At 62.0% G+C, this 23,267-nt stretch overlaps 1 protein-coding gene across 3 annotated transcripts; it reads left to right on the forward strand.

Annotated features, from left to right (window-relative positions):
* Positions 1-1,649: 1,649 nt before the first annotated feature.
* GLIS2 (GLIS family zinc finger 2) lies at positions 1,650-22,834 on the forward strand. 3 transcript variants are annotated; one of them, XM_059897292.1, is made up of 9 exons: positions 1,650-1,991; positions 12,761-12,837; positions 13,249-13,440; positions 16,159-16,402; positions 17,280-17,452; positions 17,996-18,172; positions 18,256-18,389; positions 18,474-18,592; positions 19,866-22,834. In XM_059897292.1, exons 4-9 carry the CDS (start codon positions 16,231-16,233, stop codon positions 20,663-20,665), a joined length of 1,575 nt encoding a protein of 524 aa, XP_059753275.1. In that variant the 5' UTR covers positions 1,650-1,991; positions 12,761-12,837; positions 13,249-13,440; positions 16,159-16,230; the 3' UTR covers positions 20,666-22,834. The 3 variants fall into 3 exon arrangements, with proteins under 3 accessions (XP_059753275.1, XP_059753276.1, XP_059753277.1); XM_059897293.1 differs by lacking the exons at positions 12,761-12,837; positions 13,249-13,440; XM_059897294.1 differs by lacking the exons at positions 1,650-1,991; positions 13,249-13,440 and having other exon boundaries at positions 9,855-12,837.
* Positions 22,835-23,267: the final 433 nt, after the last annotated feature.

Here is a 23,267-nt window from a genome sequence, read left to right on the forward strand (position 1 = left end):
CTTCCCCAGGGATCATCTGCCGGCTAATGTTTAACCCGGCCTCATTCCACATTATCCACACGAGGGAAACTGGGGTGGGATGGGGGCAGGGGAGGTCACCCCCAAATTGCCGCCTTCCAGGCCTACTGGCCTTTCATGTATCACCCAACAGTTCATGAGCGCCTACTCTGTCTATTCACGCAACAGTCGTGAGTACCTACTACGTGTCCATTCTTGCAACCTACTATGTATCCATTTGCCCGAAATATAATGAGCATCTACTATGTGTCCGCATAACAGCTCACAGCACCTATTATGTGTCCATTCATGCAAAAGTCATGAGCACTACCATATGTACATTCAGTTAAGATGGAATGAGCACCTACTCTGTGTCCATACGAGCAACATGTCCTGAGCACCTACTATGTTCCAAGCACCGTGCCACACACTGAGGATGCTGCGTGATGAAGACCCACTCGTCCCAGGCTCTGGCGGGGCACCGCAGCATCAACTACACGAATGAAGGCAAAATTACGCCCAGAGTCAGATGCCTCACCTATGGAGGATGGTTTTCCTCTCCTGGACCCCTCAAGGCCAACTGGCAGGGCTGGCCAACAGCAGGAGGGTTGTTTCTGAACCAAGATTTGCCACCAGACAGCAAGAAGATAATTGGGCAGGGGCTCTGGGTTGGCCCAAACAAAACACACTTAAGAATGCGAGTCTGGGGTTAAATCTCAGGAGGTAGAAATCAACTTAGCCGTGTGCGGGTGCGGGGCTTTCTCATTCGCGTGTACCCACTCCTTCCACTTTCTAACCGCTGGCACCGCGCTGGGAGCTGAGGGTCCAGGCGCGATCAAGGACCCCAGCGGCGCTCGGCCTGACAATGCAGGTTGTCCCAACTGCTGGGACCAAGACCGCGGTGGGGCCACCTCCTTATTCCACGGGAAACTGAGGCCGAGGGCAGGGCGAGGACCCGCCCGACGTCCGACGGGAAGGATGGGCTGAGGCCCACCTCGAATCCTGGCTTGCACCGCCCCGAATCCGGAGCCAGGGCCTCTGCCCGCCGGGCGCTGCCCGCGCGTTCCTGGAACTGAGCTGGGCGGAGAAATCAGGGCCTGCGGAGAGGCATTCCTGCCGCCCTCCCCGCCGCCCGGGGCCGCAGGGGGCCAGGCCAAGGTGACCCCGCGAGAGGGAGACGAGGGGCCCCCGCCCCCTCGGCCGCCGCGACCTCCTCCATCTTCCCGGTCTTGGGGCTTTTCCTCTGGGCCCGCACACCCTCTCTCCGGTCCTCCTCCGCGCGCCGCCCCCTCTCCGGGCTTCCCCGAGGGCGGGACGTCCCTCCCCACCCCGCCACCCCCAGGCCACCTCCTGGGCCGTGTCCTAGAGCTGCCCTCGGACCGGGGGCGGGGCCGCGGGGGGGTACCCGAGGATGGGGCCGCGGAGGACGCGCGCGGCTCGGCCGCGGCCCAGCGCCCCCTCCCTCCCGGTGCCCGCTCCCCCGGCCGCGCCGCCCTCCCTTCCTCCCCTCCCCCGGCCCAGCGCCGGCTCCCGGCCGCCCCCTCCCCCTGACGCGCACGCCCCGCCTGGCAGCTGGCGCCCCGGACCTGGGGCCGCGGCGGCGAGAGGGGTTTGCTGGGAGGGCGGGAGTGAGGGAAGCAGCGGGGGAGGGAGGAGGGAGGGAGGCCGCCCCCCGCGCCCCTCCTCCTACCCCTCCTCCGCGGCCCGCCTGTCCCTCCTCCCGCCGCCTCCCTCCTCCCTCCTCCCTCCCTCCTCCCTCCTCCCTCCCTCTCTAAGACATCCCCGCACGGCCCGGCCGCCGCGGCCACCTTCCCTGCCGGAGCTGCAGATGTGGCGGAGCGGCCGGGCGCCGGGCGGCCGTGCCAGGGGAGCCTGCGCCCCGTGAGCCTCGGGCCCTGGCCCCCGCCCGCCCGGCCCCCTCCCCCGCTCGCTCTCCCGCTGCCCCCAGACCGCCGGAGCCCGCAGCCGGGAGCCCGACCGCCCCCGCCGCCGAGGTAGGAAGACCCCAGGCATCGCGCCGTGGGGACGGGAACCGGCGAGGGGGGCTGGCCTGTCGCGCGGGGGCTGCGGGACCCGAGGGTCGCCTCCCCCTCCCTCGTCCGCGCCTCGCCCCGGGCCATTGTGAGCCCTCGCCGGGGCCCCCGCGCTTGCTCCCTCGCTCGCTGGCTCGCGCGCTCCCTCCCTCGCCGGCTTCCCGGCCCCGTCCCTCCGTCTCTCTGTCTTTCTCCTCCCTCCTTACCTCCCTCTGTCCGGAGGCCGGGCCGAGCTGCGGCCGAGCCCCGGGCGGGAGCAAACTTCGGCGGGGAAGTTGGGCGGCCGCGGTGGGGGCGTGCTGCGGGGTGAGAGGGGCCCCCACCCCTACCCCCGAGCCCGGCCATGAACTTGTCTGGGGCAGCTGGGCAGCCGCCCCTTCACACGGCGGGGCTGTTTCTAGGATGGGGGCTGAAAGGTGTCTCCTCCCTGGTCCAGGAAAGTCTCCCCCTGCTGCCCCTGGCTAGCCCCGACCTTCCTCGGGCCAGGGGAGGGAGGCGTCCCGGGGGGTCAGGACTGGGAGCTGGCGTCCTGTCCAACACTTGTTCCTCCCCTGCTGTCTGGGTGCAAGCAGAAGGGTCTGGCAGAGTGGGGAGGGCAGGGGTTTCCAACCCGCCTGAGGGAGGGTCTGGAGGGGGCGGAAGGAGGGGGCAAGGCAGGTGCATCCCGAAGGAGGGAGATGCCTGCGCCCTGCTTCCCCGAAGGCCCCCTGGGATGGGGCTGGAATCCAGGCTGGCACCTGGAGGCCTTGGCACACTGCCCTGCCCAGCCGGGTACTCAGGCCACAGCAGGGCAGCATGCGGCCTGTCCGCCTCTCCAGGAGGGCCCGCCTGGCCGGCCACCCTGGGCAGTGATGGTTGCAGGGAGCTGCCCAGCCCTGCCCTGGGGCCTGGGAAGCGGGAAGGGATCCTGGGAGGAGCCTTGGGCCCCCAGCCATCACAGCCCAGGATCTTGGCTCTGAAGGGAACGCTTGACACTGAGGGGGCAGCCAGGCCAGTTGGGGACCTGGCCAAGGCCTGGGCTCCCATGGTTCTTGGTCTGGGCCAGGGACAGGGCCTGAGCTGTGGTCCTTGGAGGCAGCCATCTGAAGGTCCCACATGCCTTGTCTTGACATCCTGGACGGAAGGTGGGGCTTAACCAGCAGCTACGGAAGACAGGCCCAGGGAAGGGGAAACTGGCCCCTTCAGTGTGCCCACCCGCCCAGCCCTCCCCAATCCCCACACCAGTGCCACGGTGCCACAGCTGTTCCAGCCCAGCTCACACAACCCTCTCCACGACCTCCTCGGCACCTCCCCTCTGCTCCTCCTTCTCCCCTCTGGGCCCAGGCTGGGCCTCCCAGCTGGCCCTGGCTGGCACTGGGGGAGGGGCTGCACCTGGGGGCCCCTCCCAGGACACCCCTTTCTGAGCTCCAGCCCAGCTCATTTCACAGCCCAGCCCAGCTTGGCTTGGCCCTGTCTACAGTCAGCCAAGCAGGAGGCAGTGCCAGGGGCTTGGGCACCATTTATGGGGGTTGAAGACCCCTTGAAAGCGGCCCCGTTTTCCTTAGCCCCTTCCCCTCCCCCTCCTTTCCGGAGCTGCCATTAGCGCTGACCCTCTGACCCCTATGCCTGCCCACCCTTCCCTGTCTGTGACCTTTGACCTTTGATGTTAAATCCCTCCAGCTGGGGCTCTTCGGCCCCTGAGTGACCCTGATGCAGGACCCCTGGGGGGGGCCTCTCCCTGCTCCTGGCTCTCTACACAGGGACACCTGCCAGTCCTTCCCTCACTGATGGGGAGGAGGTGCCCCAGGAAGCCAGACAGTGAGTCACCCCACTTCCAGGCACCACTGCTTTTGGGGTCAGTGGCTTTGGGGGATTCGCTGGAGCTGGGCCACAGCCTGGAGGGTGAGTGGGAAAAGCCCCTGGCCTGGGAGTCTGATGTCCTGGATTTGACATTTGGCGGTGCCACCAACTCCCAAGGGTCCTTGGGCCAGGCTCTTCCCCCTTCTGGGTCTCAGTTTCCTCTTCTGTAAAACCAAGGGGTCAGACAAGGTGAGCTTCCTGACCTGCAGAGTCCATGAGAAGACCTGGGGGTGGGGGGTGCCGAGAGGGGGCTAAGGCCAACAAAAGCCAACTCTCAATTATCCGTGGGTGGAGCCACTATGAATAACTGAATGCCACAGACATCCAGAAACCTCATTTTAAACAATCCTGTGAACTGAGTCCCCCCCCAAAGCTTTTGTTGTTTCTGAAAAGCCCAGCTGCAAATGGGTAGCCACAGCGATGTCTTCTGCCTGGGCTCCCCTCCTTGCTGGGAGTGCCGGGCAAAAGCGCAAACTGGTCTGGGGACAGAGCTCTGCCAGGGCCTCTCCTTGGAGCTTGTCAGAGGGCCTGGATCCCTCTCAGCCCCATCGTGTGGACCCCTCTCCCTTTTCCCCTCCTTTCCTGGCCTTGGCCCAGGCGGTGGGAGTGTCATCTGCCACCTAATCCTCCTGGGGTCTGAGCTGCCTTATAGAAGGAAGAATGTGTTTTCCTGACATTTTCCTATGTGCATTTCCATCTACCCCAACTCGACTTGCCTGGAATCCGAATTTCCCACTTGGGCGAGGGGGCGGGGACGGGCGCCAGGCAGAGTTTGGGGCAATCCCAGGATGAGGGAGGGTGGCGACAGCTGTGGCTGGGGGACCAGATGTGGGGCTGGGGCGTGCAGTTGAGCTCTCTGGGAGGCGTTTGGGGTGGGGCCCCTGGCGCTGAGAGGCACACCAGGGGTTGGGGCGAGGGCTGCTGCTGGCTCGCTGCTGGCTCTCTCCCGCGCAGGAGGCCTCCCCAGGTTCCCGTGTTCCAGGCAGGGCTGAAGAGGCCCCTCACCCAAGTGGGAAATTCGGATTGCAGTGGGGAGGCCCTGAGCCGAGTGGAATGGGGCGGTGGGGGGTGGGTCTGCCTTTTTCGAGGCTTTGAGAAGTCCTCCTCTATTACTATCATTTTATATTTCACACAGATGACTGAGGCCAGAGGGCTGACCCCTGGAAGGTGCTGGGTGGTCCTCCCTTCACCTCGATAAGCACCCTTCTCAGAGGTGGGGGTGTCCCTGGCTGGCGAGGGGGTCTTTGGGGCCAGCCAAAAGATGTGGATCTCCCCCCAGCCCAGATTGCTTCCCCTCCCAGGGCCTGTGAAAGGGTCCTAGAGATGGACCACAGTCCAGACATGAGTCTGGGGGTTCACCTCTCTGAGAATGCCAGGACCAGGCGGGGATGGGATACCCAGCCTTGCCCCAGCCTGCCTCCAGCCCTGGGTGGGAGACACCACAGCTTTTGCAAGGCCCTTGGGACACATCTGCCCTAGTGGTTTCCAGGGTGGCCACTTCCGTCCCACCCTGGGGGCAGGGACTCTGCACTTTCACCCAGGACCTCTAGTGCTTTGCTGATCAGCCAGGGTTGGGGTGACCCTGACACCTGGACAGGAAAGGACTTGCTGAGTGGGTGGGGGGTGTCTTATGCAGGGGCATGGTCTGGAGTAGACCCAGGTTTCTCTCCAGGATCCAACTTAGCCCTATAAACCCCTGCTGTCTCTCCAACTAATAAAAATATCAGCTCAGGTCCCGGGGGCTGGGGGTCGGTTGGGGAGGTGAAGTGGGTCAGGAGATGGAGCAGCAGGGGAGGAACGCCTCTAACAGCTCCCTGAGAAAATCAAAAGGATGCCTTCCAGTGGCCATCACAGGCACTGACATCTGTCACCTGAAATTGCTACCTTAGCCTCGTGAGAGAGACCCATTGATCCCTATTTGACAAATGAGGAAACTGAGGCACAGGATGGAAGAGGGCCGATGGGCATCTGGGCCTGAGTTCCTGGATCTGCTATGGCTCAGGAGGGTGGGGTTGGGGTCTGGGGGCCTGGCACAAGAGAGGAGCCTGCTCTTGCGGGGGCCCGAGCTGGCCCTAGCAGCTGTGCGTACTGGGCCCCGAGCCTCCATCCTCTCCCTGGCACTGATCCTCCTGGCCTCAGCTCCAGACTTCTCCACGGGGGAGACGAGGCCTGGCCCAGGTCTGCAGGGGTCCTTGGTCCTCTTTCCCATTCCAGCTCTGGGGCTGTGGGACCCCTCCCAGGTGCTCCGGGAGCCCCAGAGGTCTGACCTGCCTCCTGCCTGGGACATGTCTCTTCAAGCTCCCTCAGGCTGGGCAGGGTAGAGGCCCTGGCTCTGGGCATCTTGGGGGGCAGGGAGCTCTGGCTCTTCACTCCCCTCCCCCTCTCAGATGGGATGGAGGGTCTGGGTAACTGGAGGGGCCTGGGGGCCACAGAGATGGGGGAGGACTTCCCATCTGCTCCAATTGCCCCTGGTGGGGGATGGGCAGCGGGGGCTGAGAATCCTCCAGAGCCATAACTGGGGGGTCGCTGGAGCCTCCTCAGGTCCTTTGTCTTCACTGCCAGAGAGGCCAGGTAGTACCTCCACAGCGAGGGCCCGACATGAGCATGTGTGACATGCATGTGTACACGTACCCCCATCATGGCAGATGGCTATCTGCAGAAGGACTCAGACCCGGCCCCTGGCCCCCTCCTCCAGTCATGGCCAAGGGAGGATGGGAACCTGCTGAGGCCCCAGGAGACTGCTGAGCTGCCTGAGTCAGCCCCCGGGAGCCTCCAGAAAGACAATCCTGCCTGGCTGACCGAGGGTCTTGTTTGCCTGACACACTCACAGGGTAGCATCCCACTGGGACCCTGGGAGTAAGGAGGCGGGTGTGGAGGAAACTGAGGCTCAGAGACTTGAGGGCTTGGCCCAGGGTCACTTGAGATCAGGGAGGGTCAGGGGGAACCAAAGCCTAGGATTGTGTGGTCCTGGCCCCTGAAATGTCAGTTCAGCCTGGGAATCCCCCCAGCTTCTCTGCTGCCCCCCATCCTCTGCATGGGCATCATGTGGGGACAGCTGTGTCTGGAGGAAGCCTCCCTCCCTCCCCCCATCGTCCGCCTGGGTCTGCCTGGCAAGTCCCAGCCTGCCTGAGCCATTTCTCCCCAGGGCCACTCCTTCCTGAGTCCAGACCCCCGGCAACCCCCATCACCACACTTCCAGGCTGACTGACCCAGAGCTGTGCTGTCCACCTCCCCCCAAGGCCGTGGGGCCCTCCATCGTCCTGCCTGTTGTAAAGTACCCCCCATTCCAGTGCTGCTGGCTATCTGCCTGCCAGCCCCAACCTCCTCCAGGCCAGGCCCCCAACACCCCCTTCAGGATACCTAGTGGACACCCTGAGTGGTCCTGTGGGCCCTGGGCCCCAAGGGCCTGAAACAGGCCAGGCCTGGCAAGGCCCCACCCAGTGGGTGTTTCCTTTGGGTTCATGCCCCTGGCTTCTGGACTTGCTTTGCTGCCCAGAGTGGGAGCAGGGGAGGGGCAGGGGTGGCTGGGAAGAGGGCATGGGGGTGGAGTCCAGAGTTTGTGTTGGAGCTCCTGCTGGGCCTGGTCTAGACCAGCTGTTCTGGGGCGGCTCTGTGTCAGGGCTGGGTGGGAGTGGCAGGAGATGAAGCTGGGGGAACTGCGCCCTTCTGGTCATCCCAACCGATCAGGATGATGCTGACTGCCTTACCCTCACCGCCCAGGTCTGCTCCTGGGACCCTTGCCCCAGACAGGGAGGAGGAGACATCTGTGTCAGGGCCCTGCCTCGTGGGCAAGCCACTTCCCTCTTTGGGCCTTAAGCCCCTCCACACCTCCTCTGCTGGTAGGTACCACCAATGGATTCGTTCTCTCATTCACTCAGCAAACATTCACTGAGTACCAAGTGTTTGAGAAAAGTGAAGGGCTGGGGACTTCCCTGGCACTCCAGTGGTTAAGACTCCGTGCTTCCACTGCAGGGGGCATGGGTTTGATCCCTGGTTGGGGAACTAAGATCCATGCCTTGCAGCATGGGCAAAAAAAAAAAGAGAGAGGGAGAAGGGAAGGGCAGGTGTGATGGTGCCGTTAGGGGTGTGGTTTGGATGTTCAAGCTCTGGTCCTACTCTAGGCCAGCCCCCTCCTTTCACCAATGGGGAAACTGAGGCCCAGAGCCTTGCTCACATCAAATCGGAGCAGGCCTGGTTGTCTGGCTCTGAGTCCCCAGCACTTCCCATTGCTGCTCAGTTCACTGTGGTGGAAGGAGTGGCATTAGTGATGCACTTGTGAGGACTTGGACCCAGGGCGAGTGTGGCAGGCAGCAAGGGGCCACTGCAGGGCTAAGGATGCTGCCCTCAGCGGTGTGGGGACAGAGGCAGGTCCTCTGCTCAGCTTTCAGGCACCTGGAAGAACAGCCATGTATGGCTGCAAGAGGCAAAGAGTGAATCAGGGGAGACTCTCTGGAGGAGGAGATCGGAGGGGAGTGGCAGCTAGAGGAGAATATGGAAGCACAGAAGGTTGTGAGGCAGGAGCTAGCACCCAAGAGCATCAGGTGAGCAGGAGGCAGGGAGTCCTGAGAAAGGAGGTGCTGAAGGGGAGAGCCTGGGAACAGGAGATTGGGCTGAAAAGGAAGATGGCAGTCTTCTGTGTAGAGCAGACCATGGCTCCCCAGTACCCTCCAGGTCCTGGCCCAGCCTCTCTCTTGGGCTTCCTCCTCTGCTGAATGACAGGCGGGTTCATTGTGGGTCAGTTGGGGCCACACTCCCAGGCCTCTGCAGTGTTGGGCGCAGAAAGAATGTGGGCTTTGGAGCCTGGAGGTGAATCCCAGCCGTGCTATTTATAAGCTCTGTGACTTTGGCAGGTAACTGGACCACTCTGAGCTTCAGTTTCCCCATCTGGAAAGTGGGGAGAATAGCACCTAATTCACAGGGTCCTGAGGATGAATGGAGATGGCCCACAGCACTCGTTGTCAGGACCCCAGCGCTTCACTGCATGTCCACGTGGCCAACTTGGATCCAACCCCCCAACACACACACACACACACACACACACACACACACACACACACACACACACACACACGAGCGCCTCACCCCTAACATTGTTCACCTCTGTGAGTCTGGGCGCCCTTCATTCTCATTCATCTGTGGGCCCCCAGGACCGAGCGGAGGGCCTGGTGTTGGAATGCATAACTGAGTGGTTGGTAAATGAGGCGGAGGGAAGGGCCAAAGTCCAGAGCCCGCCTAGCCGCCTCCTGCCACCTCCTGCGGTCTTGAGTTGGTGGGGGCTGTTCGCAGTGGGCCGGGTCCCTGTCCCGGGGTGGTGGGAGGGTTGGGCCGTGAGGAGGGGCACCCAGGACTTGGGTGGCACTCCTGGGCTCTTCCTGCAGCCAAGCTAAGTGTGGGAAGCACAGTGTTTCCTTCTCTGTGGGGACTGGGCCTCATCCCCGCTCCCACCCATAAGCCGAGACTCCTGGGTCCAGGACCCTGACCCTGGTTACCTGCCATGTCCTGTGTGTGGCGTGTGTGTGCACAGGTGTGACACATATGCATGTGCCTATATGTCTGGGGGTGCCATGGGTGCCCATCCATGTCCTGTGGGACACTGGCCAACGCCTCTGCAGGCCCTAGAGAGCACTGGCAGAGCTCCCAGCCCTGCCCGCCCACTCCGAGTGGCAGTGCTGCCTGGCAGGGCCTGGGCTGCTGTGCCTAAGCCTTGCTGGTGTGTGTCCCTGTCTGGCTCCCCTGGTGCTGGCCCCTCCCAGGGATTTGGGCGGCCTGGGGGCCCAGCCCTTCCCTCTCCACCCGCCACCTGGGCGTGGGGGCTGCTTGGCGGGCTTGCCTCTGGCTGAGGCCCAGGTGCAGGCAGTGCTCATAGCCCCACACCACCCCCCCCCACCCCCAAGCTGGGCAGACAGGAAAATACCAGACATAGTTGTGCAAAGGTGGCTGCAGGCAGGCAGGCAGCGGGGGTGGGGGGGGGTGGGGGGGGGTGGGGGTGGGAGGCCGCCTTGATGAGCCTGGAGCCACCAGGCTAGGGGAGGCCTCTGTGCCAGGCTGGCCCTTGCAGCTGGATGGGTGTGTGTGTCTGTGTGAGTGTGCATGTGCAGGCCTGGCCCATGTGTGAGCTGCTCCCCCCCCCCCCCCGCCCCCGAGCTTGAGCCTGGTGTCACCCTGCTGGCATTGGGGAAGGAAATGTAGCTCCTGGGAAGCTGGAGCTGGGGAGGGGCATAGGGGAGCCAGCTGCTTGCCTTCCAGCATCAGTGCTGCTTGAACCATCTGGGTGACCTTGGAGGCTGAGTTACTGTGTGGGGCACCCCCAGCCCAGGGCTGGAAACAAGAATCTTCAAGGCTACCAGTTGCTGGCACCTCCTGTGTGCCAGGTGCCTGGCAAGCTCGCCCTGTGGGGTGCCCCGTGAGCTGGCACCTTATCCATGGGGCCTGTATTCCTGATGAGGAAACCAAGTCTCAGAGGTGTGACAGGGGACTGGGACCTGGTAGCGTGGCTCTGGGTAGCGCTTTCTAAACGTACCCAAGTGGGGGTTCCCGGCATGCACCCCTGCTCAGGAGGTGCCCAGCTGGGAGCTTTCCCGAGGCCCCCATGGCTAAGCAGAGAGCTCAGCCCTGGTTGCGTCACCTGGAGGCCCTTGAGCTCCCACCTGGGCAGGGTCTGCCCTCCAGGGGACCTGGGGAAGCCCCCCACCCTCACTCCCATGCTGGCTGAGTGCCCATCTTGGGGTGGGGGCGGGGTATGCTTGTCAAGCAAGAGGTTCCTGGGGAAGGCGAACCCCACGCTCTTCCAGGAAGTGCTGCCGGTACTGGCCCCTCTCCTGGGACCTGCTTGGGTCGAGGCCTCAGGATAAGCCCCCTGGGTCCTGGGAGGAGGCTTCCTTCTTCCAGGGTTGCTCAGAGCCTCTCCAGGGCCTCCCAGTGCTCTTTCTTTGATGCAATCGGGCTCTGGAAGGTGGCTTGGGTTAGCTGTGGCCACTCCACTGGATAGCAGAGACTGCGGCCCTCCGAGGGGCACAAGCTTGTTTAGTTACACCCTCAACTGAAGTACAGGTACTCCCAGCTAAGGGTGAGACTGTCTGTGATTACAGTGGGAGGGCCGGTCCCCTCTCAGCTGTCCTCACAGCCTCAAACTGGCCAAAGACTGGGGAACTCAGCAGAGCTGGTGACCATTCACAAGTTTGATTAAGCACCTACTATGCGCCCAGCAGTGTTCTAGGTGCTGAACATTACATACTAGCGGGAAACATTGATCATTGGATGTACACCATTTTATTGATTTCTCCCCAAAATCCAATGAGGGGTATGTCTTTAAATTTATTTATTTATTTATTTATTTATGGCTGAGTTGGGTCTTTGTTGCTGGGCGCAGGCTTTCTCTAGTTGCAGCAAGTGGGGGCTACTCTTTGTTGCAGTGCTAGGGCTTCTCATTGCGGTGGCTTCTCTTGTTGCGGAGCACAGGCTCTAGGCATGTGGGCTTCAGTAACTGTGGCTCGCAGGTCCTAGAGCGCAGGCTCAGTAGCTGTGGCGCATGGGTTTAGTTGCTCCGCGGCATGTGGGATCTTCCTGGACCAGGGCTCAAACCCGTGTCCCCTGCATTGGCAGGTGGATTCTTAACCACTGTGCCACCAGGGAAGCCCAAGGGGTATGTCTTATACTATGATTATCGTCCTGTTTTAGACATGACAACAATGAGGCTCAGACTGGGAGGTGACTTGCCCTAAGTCAAATGGGCAGGAAGTGGCAGAGCCAAGTTGGAGACCCAGGTGGTCTGACCCATACTGGAGCCCTGCTCTGTGGCCTGGTCAGGAAGGGGGGCCCTGAGAAGATGAGGCCTGCCCCTGCCTGCCGGCCCCCGCCACTGCGCGGCTGAGGAGGGTGGAGCTCTTGGCCAGAGCAGGGCACCGCAGCAGTTCCCAGGAATGCAGGGCTGTGGGGCCGTTTGCTTTCGTAGCATATCTGCCCTCAGCTCCCCAAGCCTCCCTGTGGGCCCCCCCCAATAGTCAGCCCCTCCAGCCCCCACTCACGGCCTGCTGTCCCTCCTGGGCTCTGCACCTAGCTCCCACAAACCCTTGGGCAGGGAGGGGGTGGGAAGCCAGACCCCCTTTGCCTGCCCCTTCCCACGTCCATGGGCCCAGGAGGGGCTAATGGTGAACACAGCTTCTGGGCTCACATGGGCTTGAAACCCAGCTCTTCCACAGACAAGCTGTGTGACCCTGGACAGATCACTTAATCTCCCTGAGCTTCAGTTTTTGCATCTGTAAATGGGGATGAGACAACACCTGCCTTAAACAGTGGGCATGCCACCCACTCATGCAACCTGGGCCAGAGGTCTCCCCTCCCAGCCCTCAGCTTCCCCCTCTGTAAGACCCACGTGCTGACAATGATGGTCCCTGTACCAGATGCAGGGGCACCCTTCCAGATGCAAGGAAGCCAGGAACTTGCTTCTGCTTTCCATTCCATAGCAAGAAAGTCACGTGGGCTTTTGAGAGGTACCTCCTGGTTCCTGGTCCCCAAGTCCTAGGCTGGACGGGTCATGGCTGCTCAAAGGGCAGTTTCAGGACAACCCCTGGGAATAAGGGGTATGCCTCTCGTTGCCCTGACAACACTGCTACCCTGGCGCTCGCTCACCTGGTCCCACGCTGCTGTGGGGTGGGCAGGGAGGCCCCTCTTACAGGGGCCCTGTCCTCTGTTTCTGCCAAGGAGACCCTGAGCGCTTCTCAGGGGTCGTGCCAAGCCCGCCGCCTGTCCACACAGGCCCCTCTCCCGGCTCAGGCCCAGCCAGCGGCCCTCTCCCAAGCAGGGACGAGGGGCTTTCTCCAGAGCAGATTCCTGCCGGCGGGCTCCCATTAGCCTGGTGACCTTGAGCCTCAGTTTCCCCATCTGTGCCACAGGGAAACCAACGGCGTCACTCACAAGAGCGACTTTAGAGGGTTCAGAGAATTCGTGCACAGACGGCTCCTGGCACATGGTAGGTGCTTAATGGATGCTGACCCCCGCTTTCGGCTGTGCGTTCCACCCCACGCCGCAGGACCCTGGCGGAGGCGGTGACTTGTCCCGGCCTTAGTTTCTCCGAAGGGCCGGCCCCGCCCCCCGCTGGGGTGGGCCGGGCTGCCAGGTAGGGCCGGGAGGGCGCTGCGGGCGCTGCAGCTGGGGGCCGTCTGCGCGCGGCCGGAGGGCGCACAATAGCGGCCATTGTCTGCGCTCGGCCAGCAGGCGGGCGCGGCGGGGCGGGGGCCGGGCCCCCGAGGGCCACCGCGGCCCACCCTCGGGGTGACCCCGCCCCGCCCCCGCCGCCCCGGTGGTCCCCGTGCCACCCCCGCGCGCTCCCACCCGCGCCGCTTCCTCCCGCTCCCTCCGCCCTAATTAGTTCCTTTCGCAGCTGGAGCAGCGGCGCCCGGCTGCGCGGCCACCTCAGCGCCGCCTCCCCGCCCAACCCCCGCGCTGGGGGACCGCATGACCCCGCGCTAGCGGGGCGCTTGTCGCGTCACCTCGCGATCAGCGGGAAACTGAAGCCAGGGTTCCGCAGCCAGGCTCCGCGCTACCTAAGAGACTCGCCTCTACTCTCAGCGAGGTGGGTCACCCTTCGGAGCGTCCCTCTCCTTCTCCGGGAAACAGACACCGAGTGTCCACCTCCCCACCCCCAAATCGATCGGGTGATGGATGGCTGGCTGTCGGCCTCCGGAGGTGATCACAGCGCCAGTCCCGGGGTTCCAGGCCCGGCTGCGTACCCACTCTGGGCCTCTAAGGCCCAGGAGAATGTGACCCTGGCTCTCTGACTGCCCCCATCACCCAGCCCGGGAACAAAGAGCAGAGCCCGAGCCCAGAACTGGCCACTGCTGGCTGGGGGTGGGGGGTGGAAGGGGACACTTTGACGTTGGCCAAGGTCAGAGCAGGAGTGGGGGTCACAGGCATCTCCCCTTGGGTGGGGACAGCCCAGGGTGGGGAGCTGTGGGCTTTTGGGGGCGGCTCCTTCCTCCTTTCCCAGGGGTGGGGAGGCTGGGCCTCCTGGCTGGGCTCTGGCTTTCATCAGAATGAACCCCTGTTCCCAGGGCAGGACCCAGTGGCAGGAAGTGGGGGGGGTCTCTGGGGACTGGGTCTGCTGATTAAGGGGGGTGCTGTAGTCCCAGCCTCACCCTGGTAGACAAGCTCCTTTTGGGGTCCTCCCTAGTTCTGGGCTGAGGCAGTGTCTCCTACAAGTCTTCAAAACAAGGTGACCCACGGCTTCTCCCTGGCTCCCCTCTGGCCTTAGGAGAGGGTATCGGGCAGGTGCCAAAGGATGTTACTTGGGCAGTGTTGCCAATGAGAGTCAGTGTCAGTCTGAATTCCCAGTTCCCAAACTATCCTGCCCTCGTGGTCCCCTTCTCCAGAAGGTCGGGTAGAGGGGTGGGGGACAGAGGCTGTGGGGAGGCCTGTGGCTCTAGGCCAGCTGAAGGACCAGGCCACCAGCCCTTCCTGGCTCCTGAATTCTTAATCAGCATAAATATTTACTTCCTTCCTCCCCTTCCAGGCTCCTAGCACAGAGGAGCTTCAGGGAGGTTGGACTGGGCCTGTGTCTAAAAATAAACAGGTGGAGGGACAGGCAGACACACAGACAGACAGACATAACTGGGGGGGTGGGTCAGGCAGAGGGCAGCTCCCTGCCCAGCCAGAGGAAGAGTGGAGGGGGCCCAGGTCCATCCATCACTGTCACCTGCCCACCTGGGTCTGGAGCTCCTAAGGGGACAGGGTGGCAGTCTGGTCCCAGCCCCCCGGCATCACTGGGAGCCCCTGGCCCATGCATGGCCTGCGGGTTAATCCAAACAGATCTGCCAGCTCCCACCTGATGGAGTTTAACAGGGAAAAGTAAAGTCACAGACCTCGGTCCCACAGCCAAGTGTGGCCACCCATTCTCTGATAATGCTGCCCCCTCCCCAGGCTCAGAGACTCCAATGTTAGCCATGTGCTGGGGTCTTGGGATGCGTCCCCAGAAGCAGAGGGTCCTAAGTGAGGGAGGGGACCACTGTTACCTGTGTGTGCGGAGGGTCTTGGCAGAAGTGGAGCTTGTCGGGGAGACGGATGAGCCTGGGCTTGGAGCTGGAGCAAGCTCCAAGTTGCTGAGGGGCTTGGTCTGGAGAAGATGAGTGAGGACGTGGGGTCCCCGTCCTGCTCCGTGGAGAGAGCTCCAGGCAGCTCTGCAAACACACACACTGGTGAAATATACAAAGTCTTTTACCATGTGGTGGTCTCAGGGATGTTTCCTATTAAATTGTGAAGAGCTAGATTCGGTGAACGACGGAGAGTATCTTGTTTGGCAGATAGATTTTCAGAGTGTGATCATCTCAATTAACAAACACGAGGAAACACCATTTCCCAGCATGTGAAAAGATTGCTGCTGTAAAAAATGATGTTTGAATTTGGAATAAAGAGTTGACCTTGCTCTTGGGTCACTTATATGTGAAAAAAATTACACCATTGAGAAATTCAAAGTGGTGAAAATTCACCACTCAAAATAAAAGAATATCATCACCATTAAAAAAAAATTATGTATGTATGTGTTTTACTAACCACTAGACAGCTGATCACTTCCCCCTACCCTGCCCCTGGCTGGCCTGGCTGGGCCACAGTCCCCAGCTGCCCCCTGGTGGTGGCCCAGAGGCCTTGGGCTCCCCACTCCTGTGGGACCCTCTCCTTGGACTGCCCCTGGGAGGCAAGGGCACCTGTTTGTCTGCCCAACCCTTGGGGCCAGGCCAAGCTTCGCACAGCTTGCCTGGGACAAGCTCTCAGCCTCATTCCCTTGGAGGTGACCACAGCTGCCTAGGTGCTAGCGGTCAGTAACTAGCACCTCTGAGGGCCACCTGGGAGGACACTCATTGCCCTCCTGGCCTGGTTCTGGGTCTTCCAGCTCATACCAGGCATATGTCCCAGGCGTGACTTCCCACTCAGTCAGAAATGACCTTTGGGACTTGCCTGGCCAGGGAGAAGATGTGGCCTTGAATCTGATGGTTCTGCCACTTCCTAGCTCTGCAACCTGAGGCAGTGTCACTAAAACTCCATTCATGGCAGAATGGACCCTGTGAGCTTTGCTTCCCAGAAAAGTCTCGTGGGAAGTGGAGGAATTAGCTGTGGGTTGGTGGTTGGCTCACCATGATACCTGCTGTCCAGAGCCACTCAGAGGGTCTCTCTACCCGGGGAGACAGCCTTCACACTGCCCAACACCCACTGCCTCTCCGCTCCTGTGGGCTTTAATGGGTTCAGCCCGAGGAGGAGTCTGGGGTCACAGTGTCACAACACAGCTCCTGTCCTCTCCCAGGTTCCTGCCTGAATACCAGCTTGGGAGCCCCTCGCTGCCTGCTGCCGCCCCCACCCCCCAGCCCCCATCAACATGCACTCCTTGGACGAGCCGCTCGACCTGAAGCTGAGCATCACGAAGCTCCGGGCGGCGAGAGAGAAGCGGGAGAGGACACTGAGTGCAGTCCGGCACCGAGCTCTGCACAGGGAGCTCGGCCTAGTGGATGACAGCCCCACCCCGGGCTCCCCGGGCTCCCCGCCCTCAGGTACTGTGCCTGGGCAGGGCAGCAGTCTCTGAGCCCTGATGGAGCCCTGGCGATAGGAAAAACGTCCCAGGTGTATCCACCAGGACATAGTCACAGCCCCTCACAGCCTCACTTAGGGCGCCCTCCACACTGTCCATCCATCCTCCCAGCAGTTTATCTTTGGAGGTGACACTATCCCTGGGAGGAGGGAACTGACTTACCCAGCTCCTGAAGCTGACACAGCAGAGCCAGGATTCAGACTGAGGCCTCTGGGAGGGTTTGGAGGAGCTGGTAAGGGGCACGGGGGATTCATGGGTAGTAACAAAAGGCCCCGCGGCCCAGTGTCTGGGCTCTGAGGCAGAGTGGTCGGTCAGCCAGACCAACTGAGACTGGGGACCGAGCCCAGCAAGTGCTTCTCAGGGGGTGCTTGGGGCTCAGGTCTTCTGCTCCGTCTCCGGCGGACCCTGAAAACCAGATCTACCACGTCTGAGCTGGAAGGCTCTGGAAGCAGCCCATCCCAAACCTTTCATGTTACAGAAGGGGGCAGAAAGGGACCGGAGAGAAGTGAGAAAGGTCCCTACCAGACATTGTGATGGGGAACCAGGGGCCCTGGGTTCCAGTCTCTATTCAGTTACTTACTCTGTGTGCCAGTCCATTCCCATCTGTAAAATGGGTACTTCCCGTCTTAACCAGTGGCTGAGCTCTCACCACAGCAGAGGTCACATTTGTCAGCTGTACAGGCTGCTACTCAGATTCCTGGGTCCCAGGATGGTGTGGGGGGGGGGCAGGGCGTGGCTGGTGTCTGCTTCCAGAGTCACAGTGGAGGAGTCGTGGGCAGGAGGGCCTGGCCCGTCAGAACTCCTGGCTCCAGTATCCTTGAATCATGCCTTTCCCCTAGGCTTCCTGCTGAACCCCAAGTTCCCCGAGAAGGTAGAGGGACGCTTTTCAGCAGCCCCCCTGGTGGACCTCAGCTTGTCGCCGCCGTCCGGGCTGGACTCGCCCAATGGCAGCAGCTCGCTGTCCCCTGAGCGCCAGGGCAATGGGGACCTGCCTGCAGTGCCCACCGGCCCGGTAAGGAGGGGATGTGTGTTCTAGAGAAGGTGTATTCCTGGGGCCGCTGTAACAAAGGACCACATACTGGGTAGCTTAAAACAGAAATGTATTATTCTGGAAGCTGAAGTCCAAAATCAAGGTGTTGACAGGGCCATGCTCTCTCCGAAGGCTCTAGGGGGAGTCCTCCCTTGCCTCTCCCAGCTTCTGGTGGCTCCAGGTGCTCCTTGCCTTCTAGCCATGTCACTCCACTCTCTGCCTCTGTCATCACACGGCCTCCCCCCCCTCTGTGTGTCTGTCTCCAAATCTCCCTTTCTCTTATGGAGACACTGGTCACTGGGTTTAGGGCCCCTGTCCAGTTTGACCTCTTAACTTACATCTGCAAAGACCCTATTTCTATACAAGGTCATGCACACAGGTACCAGGGGTTGGGGCTGGGACATGTCCTCGTGTGGGACACAGCTCAACCCCCAGACAGAGGGAGACCGGGGGTGTGGGGGTGGGATTTGGGCCCACTGGCCCGTGGGCAGGTGCTGACCAGCTCTGCCCCCTGCCCTCCCCCAGGACCTCCAGCCGCTGCGCTACCTGGACAGCGTCCCCAGCTCCTTCCAGTTCTTCCTGCCCCTAGGCTCCGGGGGGGCCCTGCACCTGCCTGCTTCCTCCTTCCTCACCCCCCCCAAGGACAAGTGCCTCTCGCCAGAGCTGCCCCTGCCCAAGCAGCTGGTGTGTCGCTGGGCCAAGGTGAGTGGGGGTTGGGAAGAGTGGGGCAGGGTCTGGGGGAGGTGGCGGCCCCACTCGGGCTCAGCACCCTCTTGGCCCTGCAGTGTAACCAGCCCTTCGAGCTCCTACAAGACCTGGTGGACCACGTCAACGACTACCACGTCAAGCCCGAAAAGGATGCAGGCTACTGCTGCCACTGGGAGGGCTGTGCCCGCCATGGGCGCGGCTTCAACGCCAGGTGAGGGAGGGCGAGGTGGGTGGGGAGGGGGGCCTGGGTGTCCAGCGGCTGAGCTGTGCTCCTCCTGTGCCCTCCCTGGAGCAGATACAAGATGCTCATCCACATTCGCACACACACCAACGAGAAGCCGCACCGCTGCCCCACCTGCAGCAAGAGCTTCTCCCGCCTGGAGAACCTGAAGATCCACAACCGGTCACACACAGGTGAGGGTGGGGCTGGAGCGCGGGCGCCGGGCCATCCCCGCAGCCAAGAGACAGGCGCGTACCCCAACTGTTTGGTGGTCCCTTTCTGAGTGCCACTTGCTGGGGAAGCCTCTCCCGTGGGTCAGACCCTCGCCACGCGCTCTCAGGACACAGACTTGTCTTCCTGTGTCACACTCGGCATTGTGTTTGTATGATCGTCGACTCATGCCACCTGTGACTGCAGTGTGTTTGCTCGCTCCTCATGGACCCCAGCACACAATAGGGCCAGCACTGGCCAGCAGAGCCACACACTTAATTTATTTATTTTAAAAATATTTATTTATTTATTTGGCTGCGCCGGGTCTTAGTTGCGGCACGCGAACTCTTAGTTGTAGCATGTGGGATCTCGTTCCCTGACCAGAGATCAAACCCGGGGCCCCTGTATTGGGAGTGTGGAGTCTTAGCCACTGGATCGCCAGGGAAGCCCCTTAATTTTAAATTTCCTAATCGCCCACGTTGAAAAAAGTACAAAGAAATAAACGGTGAGGTGAATTACAATGATACATTTTCTTGAACTCAATATATTCAAAATTAAAAAAAAATTATATTTAATATTAAAACATCAGGGAGGGACTTCCCTGGCGGTCCAGTGGTTAAGACTGTGCTTCCAATGCAGGGGGCGCAGGTTTGATCCCTGGTCAGGGGACTAAGATCCCGAATGCCTGCGCTGCGTGGCCAAAAAACAAACAAACAAAAAAACCCCACACACATCAAGGAGACACTGAAATTCTTCATTTCCTACAAAGTCTGTGGACTCCGGTGTATATTTTACACTCGAGGCACATCTCAAAGGCTCACAGCTTCACGGGGCTCAGGCCAGCCCTGGTCAGCGGGAGCAGCCCTTTAGTAAATCTGGAGGAACTGTGTTGTCAGGGCCAAGGGCATCCACGCAGCGCTCGCTGTGAGCCAGGCCCTAGCAGGGTCTTTAAGCAATTACCTGTGGAACTGGTCGCTGTCATCAAAGTCTGAAGCACAGGCCTGAGACCAAGGGCACACACAGCCAGGCCACAGGCTGGCTTCTCAGCAGCCACGACCTGCCGTCTCCACCGGAGTCAGAGCTCCTGCCGGTGCTGAGCACAGCGCCCCCCAAATCACACAGCCCCTGCTCTCAGGGAGGTCTCGGTCTGGGGTGAGGGGCCTGGGGACTCTCGAGTGGGTGGTGGGGGGTGGGAAACTGGGCTGGGATGGCCTGGGTGGCGGGAGCCCCTCACACCGGCACCGGCGCCGCCCACAGGCGAGAAGCCCTACGTGTGCCCCTACGAGGGCTGCAACAAGCGCTACTCCAACTCCAGTGACCGCTTCAAGCACACGCGTACCCACTACGTGGACAAGCCCTACTACTGCAAGATGCCCGGCTGCCACAAGCGCTACACGGACCCCAGCTCGCTGCGCAAACATATCAAGGCCCACGGCCACTTCGTGTCGCACGAGCAGCAAGAGCTGCTGCAACTTCGCCCGCCCCCCAAACCACCGCTGCCCGCCCCTGACGGCAGCCCCTACGTCAGCGGGGCCCAGATCATCATCCCCAACCCGGCTGCCCTCTTCGGAGGCCCTGGCCTGCCTGGCCTGCCTCTGCCCCTGGCCCCCGGCCCCCTTGACCTCAGCGCCCTGGCCTGTGGCAATGGCGGGAGTGGTGGGGGTGCAGGGGGCATGGGCCCTGGGCTGCCCGGTCCCGTCCTGCCCCTCAATCTGGCCAAGAACCCGCTGCTGCCCTCGCCCTTTGGGGCTGGCGGGCTGGGCCTGCCCGTGGTCTCCCTCCTTGCTGGCTCCGCTGGCGGCAAGGCTGAGGGGGAGAAGGGGCGTGGGGCGGTGCCGGCCAGGGCCCTGTGCACGGAGGGCCGCAAGACCCCCCTGGAGAGGACTGAGAGCGGCCGCTCCCGGCCAAGTCCCGATGGCCTCCCCCTGCTGCCGGGCACCGTGCTGGACCTGTCCACAGGCGTCAACTCGGCGGCCAGCAGCCCAGAGGCGCTCACTCCTGGCTGGGTGGTCATCCCGCCGGGCTCCGTGCTGCTCAAACCGGCCGTGGTGAACTGAACCCACTCCGTGGACGCCGACCACCTGTAGCCCAGCCGGCGGCTCCCAGCCCTGCCCGCCCCCCCCGACGAACGGAAACTCTTCTGCGAAATGGCAATAATGTTCTCCGGCCCCAGGGCCCAGTTGGCTGTGTCCCCTGGGCAGACCCAGCCCCAGATAAGCTGGGCAGCAAGGATGGTGCTAGAAGGGCATTGCTGGCACCCCAGGCTCCCAAGGGAGGAACTGGGTCTGCCAGCTAGGGAGAGCTGTGCTCCTGGGTGCTGAGGCCTGGCTCACCTCTGCCCCACCCCACCCCATCCTCCACCTAGCCCTCAGTCCCCCCATCCCCCAACTCTAGTGCCACCCTCATCCAGTGGCCAACCAGGCAGGTCACCCTCCCTCCCTTGCCCACCTGCCAGCCCTGTCCGAGCAGTGGGGGTGGTGGGGTGGCATCTGCCCTCCTGACTAGCGCCAGGCTCCCTCCCCACCCCCTTTGATGGTGAGCTGTGAGGACCCCCTGGGATCGAGGCCCCACCCCATCCTGCCTAGCCTCACTGGGCCCCTGCTCTGGGGGCTCCTGACGCCTTTCCCTCTGGTCTACCCTCCAGAGGGAGAGCAAGACAGACGCAGGCCCTGGCAAAGCCACAGGAAGAAGCCACCTTACCTTATGACAAGGCGCCTCCCAGCTTGGAGAGGGAGGCCCGCTCTGCCAGCTGCCCCTCACTGCCTGCCATCTGCAGCAGCCAGCACGCTGCCCGAGGGTCGGTCCCTCCTCTGGATTGGCTGACCCTCCAGATTGAGGGGGCTGGCTGACTACTCATCTGCCCCTTCACCACTGGGCCTCCCTCTACTTTCAGGGAGCCCTGAGCGGGGAGAGGTGCCAGGACCTGGGGCCGGCCCAGCTCAGGGAATAGGTGGGGCTGGGCTTGGCCTGGCCTGGGGTGGTGCCACCCTGCACAAGGGGCTGTGGAGGCCTGCAGGGTGTTGTTAGGAGGGGAGGCTGGCTGGGCACAACCCCGGGCTGGGATACGGCTCCTGTCCTGGGAGCACCAAGTCACGGCCAGCACAGGCGAGGGAGGGCTCCAGGCCGGTGCTGGGCACGGGAGCTTCCAGAGGCCATGGACGGAAGGACCTGGCCTTGAGGAGGGTAAGAGGGGCCGCGAAGCAGCCAAGGATGCCCTTGGGAGGGCCCTGCCCCTCTGCCTGGGAAGGGGAAGCCAGACGAAAGAGCCTGGACTTGGCGACCTGGCTGCTTCCTTTGGCTTTTCTGAGCTGAGCTCCTGCCCTAGGTGTCCCTGCTCTGCTCCCCCATGGAGGGGGCCAGAATAAGCTAAGGATGCTGGGGCTCCATGTGCCCCAGAGCCCACACTGCTGCCCAAGCCCAGGGAGCTGGGCTCTCCCACAGGCCCTGGCGGTGCAGCACGTGTCTCATTCCCCGCCCTGAGCCCTCACATTCCCTCCCCGTAGGGGGCCTGGTTCCGTCTGGGAGGTGCTGGCCCAGCAGTCAGGAGCTCTGTCTGGCTCCTAGGCCTGCCCTGCCCTTGGCCACAGTGACCAAGCCCTCCGTGTCGCCGGCTGCAGAACAAGGGAGCTACGGGACTGCGGGGGGTCCTTAGCAGCCCTGCAGTTCCCCTCCTCTGAGCAGCTCTGCTGACCCTGCCCTTTCCTGGACTGCCCTTCTGTCCCAGAGGGGTCACCCTGACCCGGCCCACTGACAGGGCCCGGCAGCACTGGTTTTGCCCCTTGAAGGGGCTGTGAGCAAAGCAGGAGGGAGCTGGTCTCCTTCCCTCGCGCCCCACCCAGGACCCAGGCACCCCCACCCCCACTAAGGGCCCCAGGCCTTAAGTCCCCATTGGGGTGAGGGGTTTGAGACTCAAGCCCTGGGAGCGGAGGAACAGGGCACTGGAAGGTGACATTAGCTCAGCATGTGACTCGGTGATAGACCAGGCCCGAAGGGGCCGGTGTACGTGTTGTTGTTGTCGGTTTGTTGTTGCACATTCCAGGATATCAGTATTCTAACAGGTTCTAAGTGCCTTTCTATCGTAGCTTATGTTTTTCCTCCTCTTGGCTCCATTGCTGTTAGCATAGAGTTTTAAAAAAAGAAAAGAGATAAGCTAATGACTATAACAATATATTCCTCCATGTGAGAGGAAGTTTATAAAGAAACAATAAAAGTGAGTTACAAACACAGTTTGTCTTGGATGTGCCAGGAGCTGGGCCACGCACAGGAGACCACCTCTGACCGCTTGTGCCTGGCTCTGGGGTCCCCCACCTAGACTGCAGTGCCGAGGCCCTGTTCTGGGGTTTTCTCCCAACCCTGTGGGGGCCACAAGCTCTCTATCTGCTGCTGGGAGCCGGAAGGGAAGGGCAGCAGCAGGAGGCGCTGAGATGGAAGGTTCTGGACAACACATCACAGGTTCAGGTCCTCGTCCGCCACTGCCTGCCATGACTTTGTTGAGCGCCTTAGCTCTGGGGAAGCCCGCCTCCCTGGCCTCGGTGCAATGAGAGGCTGGCAAGAGCTCCTCTTTCCCGGCCACACCCTGGAGCTTTCCCCCCAGATTACTGAGGTGTTAGAGCCCAACCCAGGTCAGGGAAAGGCGGCCTGTGACAGAGCCCGGGGGGC

Source organism: Balaenoptera ricei, chromosome 15, assembly GCF_028023285.1.
Source record: "Balaenoptera ricei isolate mBalRic1 chromosome 15, mBalRic1.hap2, whole genome shotgun sequence".
NCBI classification, from domain to species: Eukaryota; Metazoa; Chordata; class Mammalia; order Artiodactyla; family Balaenopteridae; genus Balaenoptera; species Balaenoptera ricei.

Excerpts from the sequence above, each read along its gene's own strand:
- GLIS2 (XM_059897292.1), top strand. The coding sequence starts at position 16,231 with ATGCACTCCTTGGACGAGCCGCTCGACCTGAAGCTGAGCATCACGAAG. Across the intron at positions 18,173-18,255 it reads TGGTGTGTCGCTGGGCCAAG|TGTAACCAGCCCTTCGAGCT; the intron begins GTGAGTGGGGGT and ends TTGGCCCTGCAG. Across the intron at positions 18,593-19,865 it reads CCACAACCGGTCACACACAG|GCGAGAAGCCCTACGTGTGC; the intron begins GTGAGGGTGGGG and ends CGCCGCCCACAG.